Source organism: Mirounga angustirostris, unplaced genomic scaffold, assembly GCF_029215605.1.
Source record: "Mirounga angustirostris isolate CCGP_5_RB_7025 unplaced genomic scaffold, mMirAng1.0.hap1 SCAF_1, whole genome shotgun sequence".
NCBI classification, from domain to species: Eukaryota; Metazoa; Chordata; class Mammalia; order Carnivora; family Phocidae; genus Mirounga; species Mirounga angustirostris.
In genome coordinates, this window is record NW_026991709.1 from 110,946,436 (window position 1) to 110,959,850 (window position 13,415).

Below are 13,415 nucleotides of genomic sequence, written 5' to 3' on the forward strand. Positions count from 1 at the left end.
TTCTTCCGGGATCTTTTGGGATCTGACTACTGCCAACAGAAACCCAATTGCCTCATTTGCTTTCTTTGCACAAAGAATTACTTCTAGGTCTTTACATGCAAAATCAGAGATTAGAAGCTTAAAAATAAAAGCAAATTAAAAACTAAAACAGACCAGGAGAAAAAATACCAAATAGGAAGTGGTAACTGCATATTTGTAAATCCAGGATTAACATAATGAAGAGGCCCACAAAAAACTTCAGACTATAATAAAAAAAACAGATAATCATTTCCATCATGAGATATTTATATAACCACCCATCAACTATATTCCACAACAGAAAGGGTGAATTAAGGATAGGATCAAGGAGGAGCTGGTATAAAACATGGTGACTATGGTGGATAACACTATCGTGTAATTGAAATTTGCTGAGAACTCAAATATTTTCACCGCAAAAAAAAAAAAAAAAAAAAAAAAAAAAAAAGCGAGGTGATAGATTCATTAACTAACTAGATGGGAGGAATCCTCTCATAATGTAAACCTATATCAAAACACCATGATGTACACTTTAAATATCTTGCAATTTTACATATCAGTTATATTTCAATAAAAAAAATACACATACACAGGTTTAAGTCATCTCCACAGTTGCTTGAGGCAACAGGGAGCATGTGTGATGGAACTACAGCTTCTTAACAGGTTCACGTTTACTTACTGATTTCCCTCCAAACTGCTGCTATCTCAGTGTTAACTGTCTCTTAGACTCTATCATACTCAGCACATCAAAAGAACCAGATCTCCATGAAGCTTCTTAAGTATTAGATCTCAGATCCACGTGGTACTTATAAGTGCTATGAGGAAATGGGCAGGGCTCAAACACTGAAGATACAGAGGAAGAAATAAGAAACCATACTGTGACTATCTTAGCTGCATCAACTACTTCAGGTCATCAAAGTTCTGTGTGTGTACATGCTCTACCTGCAGTAACTGAGTATTTGAGAACCCACACTTGTAGAACAGACAATTTGATGGCAAGTCTCTTTCACTTCTTTGTTATCCACACTGCATACAACGTTAGTTAAGACACAGCAGTACTTGCTGAACATTTGTTTTACACATCAAAATTCTTTCCATAGCGGGCTCTCCTACAGTACCTTGCTTTGGGTGAGAAGTTTCTAGTCATAAGAACCTCAAAAAAATGACAAAGCAATTAAAAATGAAGTAAAGAAGGACGCATTATAAGGTCTTCTACACTATGAACATGATGTAGTCACTGACAGACTTTCATTTCAGACACACACAAAAAATCCACACGGCTACTAGGGATCATGAGCTTTTCTGGCTTTAGTACTGTGCCCACTGTACATAATTTCATCCCTATTTATAAAATTTGTTTTTTCATTTATATCAATTATTGTGGGTCTGTTTTGATGAATACATTATAAAAGTGAAGGGGTTTTGGGTGCCTGGGTGGCTCAGTTGGTTAAGCGACTGCCTTCGGCTCAGGTCATGATCCTGCAGTCCCTGGATCGAGTCCCGCATCGGGCTCCCTGCTCAGCGGGGGGTCTGCTTCTCCCTCTGACCCTCCCCCCTCTCATGCTCTCTCTATCTCAGTCTCTCTCTCAAATAAATAAATAAAATCTTAAAAAAAAAAAAAAAGTGAAGGGGTTTTTTTGGAAAGCCAAGAAATACCTCAGTGTAATTCATACGTGAATTTTTATTTATAAAAAAAGTAAGTTTTTTGAGAGAGAATCCCATCTTTTTTTTTTTTCCCTTTTACTAATTAACCCTCCTCCTTTGTGAAGTTATTTACTAGAATGTCTTTGTTTCGGGTAATTTCTTGACAGTATTTTTTGCCATTTAGCTCATTTCTGGAATTTGACACAAAAATTTCTCACTGGGCATGTGGTTCCTTCAACTAAAATGATTTGATAGGATCACATAATCACCATGTCACATACAAAAACAAAAATTTAGTGGAAATCTTAAATCTTAAAACAATGTTGGCTTTAAGACTTTCTTAGCAAGTTTTATCACTATTTTCAAAGTATATTTCTCTTTCTCTCCCTATCAAGACAAATTAGTTTTATGAATCAGAGAATAAAAATATATACTGATTCAGAATTTATTCCTCTTGTGCTACCATATAGATATTTAGAAAGCAGGATATGTTGAGGTTACTTCTGTTTTTATCTTAGGTAAGGAAAACTTTAATATAGAGAGAAGACAAATTTTAACCTAAATGCCAAATATCATAAATGGGGCTTAATTTGTTCATAACTTTTATATGTTTTTAGTAAATAATACAACAAAAATGTTTAAACAGAACATTTCAGTGAAGTTAAGAAGTTATAGACCACTGCTAGATTTTGTGGAGGAAGAAGGGTTATTGTTTTGTTTTTGTTTTTGAGAAGGTTAGGAGTGGCATGAGGGAGGCATAGGAATATTTATCCTCTGAAAAAGTATCTACTTCCCTGAGTGCCTAATATTTAAGTGACTATATATCCCTGTTTACTTGGTTCCAGTTTACACCTATTGTATGTCCACCTTTATAATACCAGTAATATTGTTGTTCATTCTTACAGAGCAACTTTATTCCTTAACATCATCCCAGAGACTCAGGTCATTAATAAATGCTTCCCCCGGGCTCCGAAATGCTAACATTTTAAAGCAGATGAGAATCTGACCAATGCTCTGGTCCTAACTTTACGATACCAATGGGAACTGACAGCCTAAGGAAAACAAGTATGTTTTGTTTGACCAACAGTGTTTCAAAAATTGAGAAATTTTACATAAGCATCCAGACTTGTTTTGTCTTGGAAAATCAAACATTTTGGCAAACTGGGCCTAAATCTCCTATGGAAACAATCGGCTGCTGCTGTGCAGTTGCTATGGCCTTTAAAGAGAGCATGGTCTCTCCCTTTCACCATTCTCTCCCAGTCACCAAAGCCTTGCATGGCCAGCCTAGCCTGACAGGCATCTGAATTTGAGTCCATGATCTCTATAAAGCCAGTATGTCATACTGTTCTCTTCCCCACAGATGTAAAACGTAAACTGTTTTAAATTGACTACTTTGTCAACTTGACAATGTTAGGTGTTCACCATCTTCAGCAGTAGGTCCTCCATGGTTTCTACTCTAGAGTTTATATTCTAATCAGGTGCTAAGTAACGCAAGAACATGCATGAGAAAAAGGTCTAGAGAACTCCATACACTGAAGTCTTTTCCCACCAAAGTAGTAAAACTTTACTTACCAGTTTGGAATTGGTGATTGGCTTATTTCTTAAAGCTGGGGGTCTATAAGCTGTTGCAACTTTAGGTTCTTCACTGGGTACATCACTTGGAACCGCTTGGTAAGTTATTGTTTTTACTGGAAATATTCCATCTAAAAATGGCTGCCAAGAAACCTGCCATAATTCTCCATTTGACGGCACATCATACTTGTGTAAGACAGAGCCAGTATAATGCCAAATCTTGTACCCATTATTAACACGTAACCTGGGAGCACACGTGGCTGTTAAAATATGCTCACCGTCAGGGCACCAAGCAAAATAGGTAGAATCAGAGGCCACTGGTTTAGAAATAAGTTTGTAGTTTTTAACATCCCACACTTCCATTTGTCCCCTCAGATTTCCAAATCCAGCTAGTACTAATATATGTCCATGTGGGCTATAGTAGGCTGCATTACGAGGACCAGTTCCAAAGTCAAACACAGGATCACATTTCAAGTTGAAAATCGTCGCTTTGGCAGGCATAAAACCATAAACAGCACAAAACTCAGTAGAACTAGAATTCCAAACGACATCATAAATGGGACCATTTTTTGCTAGAAGAATATAAAACCCAAATTAGCAATAAATCATTACATGAATATAATAGTAGCCAAGTTATAAGCATATAATACTCATAAACATGTCAAACAGTAAAAAAAAAAAAAAAAATCCAAAAATTAGAAGATACGTTACAATTAAAATATTTTTATATGATATACTATGGAGATAAATGCTTTATCTTAATTTCTTTTAAACATTTTGGCAATGTAGGCTCATAGAAACATACATTATTAGTCCTATTAATAAACTAGTTTTCATTAGAAGAGGTAATGTAGGCACACAGGAACAAAATGATATGCCACTAATTAAGACCCTCTACAAAAAGGCAATCCTCTATTATATTCCTTGTATATGCTTTCAGAATATTTTTGTTTAAATTAAGCATCTCTCTTAAACACACATACACACTCACACTAAAGTTCTTTGCTGTTTCATTTAGTACCCTATCTTGGAGATTTTTCCACATAAGCACATTAAGATCTGCCTCACTCTTCCACTGGTACTGTATTCCTGTATATTCTCAACGGTGAGTGTACACAGACACATCTGTGGGAGTGAACCTGGCTGCTCAAAGGTGTGTACATTTACTCGATAGGCCATAATGCCCCTCAGAGAAGTTGTACCATTTTATACTATCAAAAGGTGGGTTTTTTTTAAGATTCTTTCTTTTTTTTTAAAGCAATCTCTACCCCCAACGTGGGGTTTGAACTCACAACCCAAGATCAAGAGTCACATGCTCCTCTGACTGAGCCACCTAGGCGCCCCATCAGCAGTTCTTGAGAGTACATATTTTCCCCTCACTCTCCCTCACGCCTTATCTGTGCCAAGCTACTAAGAGAAAAACTGTTCACTTGTCTTCCTATTCTTTTATTATAAACTAAGCACCTTTTAATATATTTATACATAACCTTTTTCTGTTTCTGCGGACTTTTACTGTCCCATGCTTATTTTTCTCTCCAGTTATTGGTCTTTTACTTATTTACTTAATAGATTAATAAAATTCACCTTTCTCATATTCATCCCTTGTCCATCTAAAAAATTTATTCCCCAATTTTTTGTTTGTCTTGCTTAATTTATGGGCTTTTCTTCCCACCAATGTAGAAATCTATATATTTTTTTTAAGAATATTTATTTATTTATTTATTTGAGAAAGAGAGAGAGTGAGCAAGTGCGCACAAGCAGGAGGAAAGGGAGAAGCAGACTCCTCACTGAGCAGGGAGCCCGATGCAGGACTTGATCCCAGGACCCTGGGATCATGACCTGAGCCAAACGCAGAGGCTTAACTGACTGAGCCACCCAGGTGCCCCTAGAAATCTATATTTTATATATTCACTTTTCCTTTATTATTCCGCCTTGTTAGAAAATCTTTTTTTCACTTTTAAGATTAGAAAAAAAGGTTGGGGTGCCTGAGTGGCTCAGTCAGTTAAGCATCTGACTTTAGGTCACGTCATGATGTCAGGGTCCTGGGATTGAGCCCTGTGTTGGGACTCCCCGCTCAGCGGGGCATCTGCTTGTCCCTCTCCCTCTGCCCCTCCCCCTGCTCATGCTTGCTCATTCTCTCTCTCTCTCAAATAAATTAAAGAGAAAAGATGAGGAAAAAAGGGAAAAAAAAAATCAACTTTAGAATCAGTTTATCTAGTTCAAAAAAAAACACCTAACGGCATTTTAATTTTTAGGTTAATTTGGAGAGAAATGACATCTTTATAAAAGTCTTTTTTTTTTTTTTTTTTAAGATTTTACTTATTTATTTGATAGAGAGAGAGTACAAGCAGAGGGAGAAGCAGACTGCCCGCTGAGCAGGGAGCCCAATGTGGGACTCGATCCCAGGACCCTGGGATCATGACCTGACCTGAAGGCAGACGCTTAATCAACTGAGCCACTCAGGCGCCCATAAAACTCTTCTTAATAAAGGTCACACTGGGGACGCCTGGGTGGCTCAGTCGGTTAAGCAGCTCCCTTCAGCCCGGGTCATGATCCCAGGGTCCTGGGATCGAGTCCCACATCAGACTCCTTGCTCAGCAGGGAGCCTGCTTCTCCCTCTCTCTCCTTCTGCTTGTGCTCTGTCAAATAAATAAAATCTTAAAAAAAATAAAAATAAAAATAAAGGTCACACTCTGTCCCTTAAAATTTTGAAGTTTTCTTCCCATTAGTCCTATTTATTTCTTGCCTTTATGTTAGTCTATATGGGATCTTTCCTTCCATTATGTTTTTTAAGTGGCTGTTTATACTGTGACTTCATGTACATGCACAGATATGATTCTGTTTTCTCCTTTCAAAATTGTGTATTTATTCTTTTGATCAGTTACACTGACTAGGTCTTTCAGAATGTTAAATTATAGTAGAAAGAGGAGTCATCCTTGTTTCCTTTCAGACTTCAAAGGGAATACATAGTTTTTTTATAATGAAGTTTCTTACTTTTACATATTCAGTTCAAAATGAAAAATCAAGAAGTTGCAGAATTTTAGAACTGTATTATTCTATAGCAATTTATATCATCAAAACAAAAGATGAAATGGTAACATTCCTCAGTTCTGAAGACAATGCTAAACCCACTAGACCAACTTACTGTCATAATAAATAAGTCCCCAAAGAGTTGCTACAATGAAATTATTTCACTTATCAAGTTCCCCAGAACTAAATTAACTGGATTTTGTCAAAATAATCTATGTGTGGGGATGACAGTAAGTTTATTAACTAAGAGAAATTTCACCTTAAAGGCTATTAAAATATTTGAGTTTTATCACGTGATCAAGAATTTGGATTAGATTCTCTTTATGGCATAGTGCTCTATTGTTTTATCACAAGAAGATGACTGGGATACTCACGCAATTGCACAACAGCACTTTCTCCATTTGCTGCAATGTAGTGCAGTGTTTGTTCTCCATAGTAGGATGCTCCTGTCTTGTCGACATCTGTGCTAGCTATTACTAACACAGCAGTAGCTGTAACAGTAAAAACTTTAGTTAAGATTTAAAACACAAATTAACCTAATGGTGATAAGAAAAAAAAATTAAAAAATGTAACAGAGCACATTTTCATTAAATAAGCATTGATACTCTTTTTTTCTAAACATACAGGAGTATGCCTCAATACTTGATAAATGAGATAAAATATAATCATCATACCTTTTTTATTCCATAGCATTGTAACCTTATCAGCTTTAAAGAAACTTTTATTAGCTAAAGCTGCATGAGGTCCATCAAAATTGGGGTACTGATACAATCTAACAAATGAAGGTGCACCCTTACTTCCTGGAACATAGACAGCCACCTGAAATACACACATATAAATCATCACTTCATTTTTTGAGGCATATAAACTAAGATGGACATGCTTTTACAGTCACTAAGAACCAGGAAAAGGTTTAATCTAATAACATTCCACATGAACAAAAACACAGAAATTACCTTGTATGGTTGGGGTCCAGGTGATAACACAAAATCATTAATTTTTTGCAAATGCAATTTATTTGCAATTGTGTCTAAAAAAAAAGGAAATAGTGTTAGATGAAAGAGAGAAGCTAATAGGAACATGATCAATTCTGAATGCATTATAAAAGATTAATGTAACTATACATGGATACTACTCATTGTAGTCTCATGTAGGTAAGGCAGCATGGTGGAGACAAGGTGGAGTGGGGACAACACAGACCTACACTTGAATTCCTACCCAGTCACTTACAAACGGGGAGACCTTGGTAAGTAACGAGACTGCACATCTAACTCCCACTGACTGATTTTAAGAGAACAGTGCTCTTTCCTATATAAATGGTACCACTAGGTAACCAAGTAGTACGTGGGGGAATTTCTCTATAGAAGTAATATAGCTTATAAGTGATAGGGGAGGTGGGGAGACTTGGAAAATCACCAATTTGTAACCACTCATGAAATAATGGACCTAGGCAATGAACATTAATGTCAGCTAATCCTACAAAATTAAAGACCATAAGATGTTATGTGCTTCTTGATGAAAGAATTGAGCACCACTTATGAGGTAGACTTGCCTTCATCTCCCCAAAAAAGAAGAATCTGAAGCTGAGCAGTTCTAGATCCAAGTAGCTATTTAGGGGACAGATGAACATGTTAAACTATAGGACAGGATACAGTAGCAAAATTTAACTATGAGAAGATATATGAAAAATAACCTTGTTTCTTTAATAATAAATCTCAAGGGGGGGGCACTCCCACTGATAAAAATCAATCAGTGAGAGTTAGATGTGCAGTCCCATTACTCACCAAGGTCACCCAGCTAGTAAGTGACCGGATAGGAATTCAAGTGTAGGTCTGTGTTGTTCCCACACAGTGTGGAAGAGATGGAAAGGGAACCTATAGCTTAAAAGAAGCTTAAAAGATATATGTATCAATTTGCAATGTGAGGAACCTTATTTGGAGCCCACGTTTAAAAAAAAATTATAACATTTGCAATTATCAGAATTTGAACACTGACCAGATATTTTATAATCTGTGATAATGGTATTGTGGCTACGTTTTAAAAAATTAAAGAGCCCCAATCTTCATATAGGAAAAATCATGTTATGTCTAGGATCTGCTTTAGCAGAGTAAGAGAGGTGTTAGGTAGAGAGATGTATGGATGAGGTAGGACTGGCAATGGGTTGAAGGTTATTGGGACTAGGTGTCTACTTTTATGTTTCAAATTCTACATAATAAAACATTTAAAAAATTTGTATCACAGAATTTCAATAGCAACTAAACTCAGAAAGAGTTAATGCAATGTCTTTATGCAAATGTCTTAATTTAATAGCAATTATTGGATAATAAAAGCTTATTTTAAAAGAAAATCTTTGTTATAGAATTTTAGTTAGCACTTAGACTTAATAAAAGTTATTCAAATGAATTAATATAACAGCAATTATTAAAATATTAACAGTATTTAGGAGAACCCTATGATACCATATAAGGCAATAAAACTATATACATTTATAGTACATAATAAATTTATTTCATATATATTTTCATACTAAAATTGTTGTTTTCAAAGAAGTGAACTTCGTTGTTAACATTTCGGGCACAGATAGTTTCATCTTCTGACCAAGATGGACACCTATGTTGAAAAGAAAGAATGTGAACAAAATTTAGACAGGTATAACCTCACATGTTAACATGTTGAAGTTTGTGATAATTCTATTTAAGGAAAAATACTTATAAATTGATGTCAAGTCAGATCCTAGTAGAATTTGTACTAGAAAGATATTCTTTTTCATTCAAATACTAAACAAAAGAAAGGTCAAGTTTTTCCTCTATTAAATTCCCACATACAAAATCCCTAAAGATCTAGATTTTGGTCTGACAAGTTATTTTCTATACGAATACCTGAGAAGAAATATTATACAATGAAGATATTTAAAATACTTTGTAAATAATCAGTATTTTAAAACATTTATTTACCAATTTTGCATTTTTTTCTGGATGAAAGACTTCAAACATGTACCAGTTTTCACATCATAAAGTTGCAGGTTGGGTATTCCAGCTGTGCCATCTTTAGAAGCTAAAATAAAAACAAAAATTTTTTGCCGTAATTGTCTCCTAACATTAGTAAAAAGAATTCATTCTTAGAACAACTTTGAACAAGATTATAAAGATCAAGTAAAAGAGTTGCTTTAAATCAACTTTCCCTTTTAGCTTTAATTATGGATTTAATCATCCATCCCTAAAGCTATGGACAACATGACAGCTGTTTGAGCAAAAGTTCAGCATTTCTGAAATGAGTTAATTACTATAGATTTTAAGAATACTTAAGAGACTTGTTTACTAAGTTTGACATGGTTTGCAGTTAAATGGATTAAATTCTCTTATTATGAAATCTCATGTCTGTAAGTCAAACACACAAACACACGAAGTTACATATACTACTCATGATTCTCAATTTCCCTTTTATTTACTTGGAAGTGAAGATTCATTCAAGTCTATGCCTCTTGGAAGAATAAACCTAGAGGATTTATAACCCAACAATGGACTATTATATATTTAACTCAACAATGCCCACATTATTAAAACATGTTTAAAAAGCCCCTATACCAGTTCTAAAGTATTATTCATCCATGAAGCACAGCCATATAACATACTATCTTGTCTTTAAATATGTTAAAAAATGGCACACCATTCCCTACTCTTTGTCACATCATACACATTTCTTACATGTTGTGTCTATTATACTTCCTCTTTGATTGAAAATGATTATTTAAAACATTTTTCATTTAAGGGTCATTATTATCCTTAATTTTTGAGATCTTCTCCATTCAGTGATTATTCATTTGAGCTTTTTCTTTTTCTCTATCCCATGATGAATCTTTCCACTAATTTGAAATTACTTAAAGTACATTATATTGGGGCAATACAAGATTCACTGCTCAGTAAAGATACAAACACTATTTACTATCTAATGATTAATTACTTTTGTATAAGGTTATAAACCTTCTCTTTTTTTCCCACTGAATTGAATTGGTCCTGTCAATATTTTTACAATTGGAAAATACTTACTAGTATAAGGCTGCCACGTTGCCAGGACAGTGTTTTTTGGTGAAAACTCAAGGCAAACTGCCTTTGGGAGGTCGAAGGAGTGCAGCAATCCCTTGTTAGTGACATTGATAACATTTATTCTGGTTTCAAAAGAAATTACTTCAGCAATGAAATACTGTTTTAAAATAGCCAGCACTATCCAAAACATTCATGTCTCTTCTCAAATACAGATTGCTATAAAGTGGTCATTTTCATAAAAATCAATTTTCAGTTAATTCTAGAAAATATCCAATAAACACCTTAACAACAACAAAAACTAAGTGTACCTTTTACCAAAATGCCCCTATATAAGGTTGGTATTAGGAAATACAGACTTAGCAGAAGTATATAATAGATGATTCCATTTTTAGCTGAAAAGAAAACAACAGGCCTTTAAGTGGACACAGAACTAACCTACAGATAAGCTGAGGTATATCAAACCAAGGGAAAACAGAGGTGCTAAACCAAAAGTATATTTTTTAATTTGACTAAATGGAAGTTGTAGCAGCCGTGAAATCAAGGAGACTTTTGCTGTCTCAGAACAGCAAAATCTTAAAATCTCAGAAGCAATCTCCAAAAGATAAGACTTACTATGATATGATAATGATAAAAATTATAATAATTGTATAATAAAAGCAGTTCCATTTTTGGGATGCTTTCTGTGAACCATGTTCTGATCTAACCACTTTATGTACAAACGTTTTCACATTTAATCCTCACAGAGACTTACAAGATAGGTATTATCATCTCTATTTTACAAATGGTAAAAGTGAGGCTTAGAAAAATAAATGATTTGATGATTTCTCCAAGATCATACTACTGATAAATACCAGAGTCAAGTTTTAAAACCAGTTTGGCTTGACTTCTCTTATGTACTCTTTGGGGTAAAAAAAAAAAAAAAAAGATACTCCATCTTACTTTAGAAATTGCTTAAAGTTACTTTGGCCTATTCAAGTTTGTGCCACTGGTTTAGGATAAGCAGAAATTGGTAAAAGATTTCCATTACAGAAAGATTACTGCATACTGTTTAAACACACACACACACACACACACAAATACACAGGATTCTTTACAAGTTACTATAAATTACAAATTTTAGAATTACATGAAACTTTTGTTGTTGTTGTTGATAGCTTTTAATAGCTATTCTTAGTTTAATAAAGAGTATTTATTTATACTAAAAAACCCCAGATATTTAAGGAAAAATCAGTTATAGTTTCTGATTAATTAACTATGACCTCAGCAAAGACCACAATCAATACACTACATCTGTTTCTCTTGGCCCCAGGAACATTATATGTTGTTGTGGCCACAGCACTTTAAGGAAGTAAATGCTAGAACCAGGAATAGAAAATATCTATTAAAAAGATGGACATAACAAATGGGCACATATTAAAAGGGTTCAAAGTTGAATCCAAAAGAAAGCCAATGGGGATATGAAATATATAAAATAATTGTGAAGGTGAACAGACTTATTCAACCAACTCTAAGCTAGTAGAATAAGGGATACCTCAAAAAGATAATAGACAATGAGAGGAAGTATGGTATGTCCCATTAGAGTTGAGAGTAAATTTCTATTAACTCATTACTCATAAACTAAAATATAGATTTTAAAAAATAAAACTCAAACACCGACAATAGGTTACACCAAAAATAAGAAAATTTGAGAGTACATTCTTTGAGACTGAGATTAAGACTGTCTGTTAACATTGTGGATAAGGCCCAATATGATTATATTCTTTTTTTTTTTTTAAAAGACTGCATTCAGGGGCGCCTGGGTGGCTCAGTTGGTTGGGCGACTGCCTTCGGCTCAGGTCATGATCCTGGAGTCCCAGGATCGAGTCCCGCATCAGGCTCCCTGCTCGGTAGGGAGTCTGCTTCTCCCTCTGACCCTCCTCCCTCTCATGCTCTCTGTCTCTCATTCTCTCTCTCGCAAATAAATAAAATCTTTAAAAATAAATAAATAAAAGACTGCATTCATTCTTTGAGAGAGGGAGAGCAAACGGGGAAGGGAGGATTAGAGGGAGAGGGATAAGCACACTCTGCGTCACGTGCAGACCCCAACACAGGGCTTGATCCCAGGACCCTGAGATGACTTGAGCCAAAATCAAGAGCCAAATGCTCAACTGACTGACCCACCCAGGCACCCCCAATATGATTATATTCTTAATAATTTATGAGTAGTGGTGTACTGACTGGATTCAATAACTTAAAAAAATATTGAAGTGATTAACATTTTTAATTACAATAACTAATTCTGCCAGCTACTCATAGTCATAAAAAGTGAATCATCTAAAAAAAAAGTGAGGGGTTCCTGTGTGGCTCAGTCAGTTAAGCATCAGCCTTCGGCTCAGGTCATGATCCCAGGGTCCTGGGATCGAGCCCCGCATCAGACTCCCTGCTCAGCAGGAAGCCTGCTTCTCCCTGTTCCACTCCCCCTGCTTGTGTTCCCTCTCTTGCTGTGTCTCTGTCAAATAAATAAATAAAATCTTAAAAATAAATAAATAAATAAATAAATAAAGTGAATCATCTAATTCAACACAATCTTTTTAGCATTAATTTTTAAAAATCATGTGTTTAATCCAATCTGATTTCAGAATCCATCACCACTATGTAAGAAACAACATTTAAAATGTACTTTTCATACAAATGCATACATTTTCTCCTTTTTAAAAAACCTAAGGTAGGGACACCTGGGTGGCTTAGTCGGTTAAGTATCTGCCTTCGGCTCAGGTCATGATCCCAGGGTCCTGGGATTGAGCCCCACATCGGGCTCTCTGCTCAGCAGAAAGCCTGCTTACCCCTCTCCCACTCCCCCTGCTTGTGTTCCCTCTCTTGCTGTCTCTCTCAAATAAATAAATAAATAAATAAAATCTTTTTTAAAAATCTAAAAAAGAAAAAACAAAAACCCTAAGGTATTACATCTGGTTAACAACAACAAAAATAACTTTAAATCAAGCAACAAATATTTAGGCATTTTCCTGGTTCTTTGAACTGAAATGTTGTAGTGACTATGGAAAAATTAAGAGTGATTTTCTTAGCAAAATTATGAGTATTTAATCAGAACTTTTTCTTTTGCAAAACCAATTT

At 35.0% G+C, this 13,415-nt stretch overlaps 1 protein-coding gene across 5 annotated transcripts in view; it reads right to left on the minus strand.

Moving 5' to 3' along the window:
- Nucleotides 1-13,415, minus strand: part of EIF2A (eukaryotic translation initiation factor 2A) — a 49,080-nt gene that overhangs the window by 20,507 nt on the left and 15,158 nt on the right. For 2 of the 5 annotated variants that reach the window (XM_045903555.3, XM_064586323.1), the window contains 7 exons: nt 10,308-10,426; nt 9,216-9,315; nt 8,789-8,871; nt 7,218-7,291; nt 6,936-7,080; nt 6,636-6,752; nt 3,232-3,803 (listed from right to left, as the gene is read on the minus strand). In XM_045903555.3, coding sequence (XP_045759511.3) covers nt 3,232-3,803; nt 6,636-6,752; nt 6,936-7,080; nt 7,218-7,291; nt 8,789-8,871; nt 9,216-9,315; nt 10,308-10,426 — 1,210 coding nt within the window. Of the gene's footprint in view, nt 1-694; nt 859-3,231; nt 3,804-6,635; nt 6,753-6,935; nt 7,081-7,217; nt 7,292-8,788; nt 8,872-9,215; nt 9,316-10,307; nt 10,427-13,415 lie in introns of all 5 variants that reach the window. The other 3 variants (XM_064586332.1, XM_045903556.3, XR_010410092.1) reach the window with 2 other exon arrangements.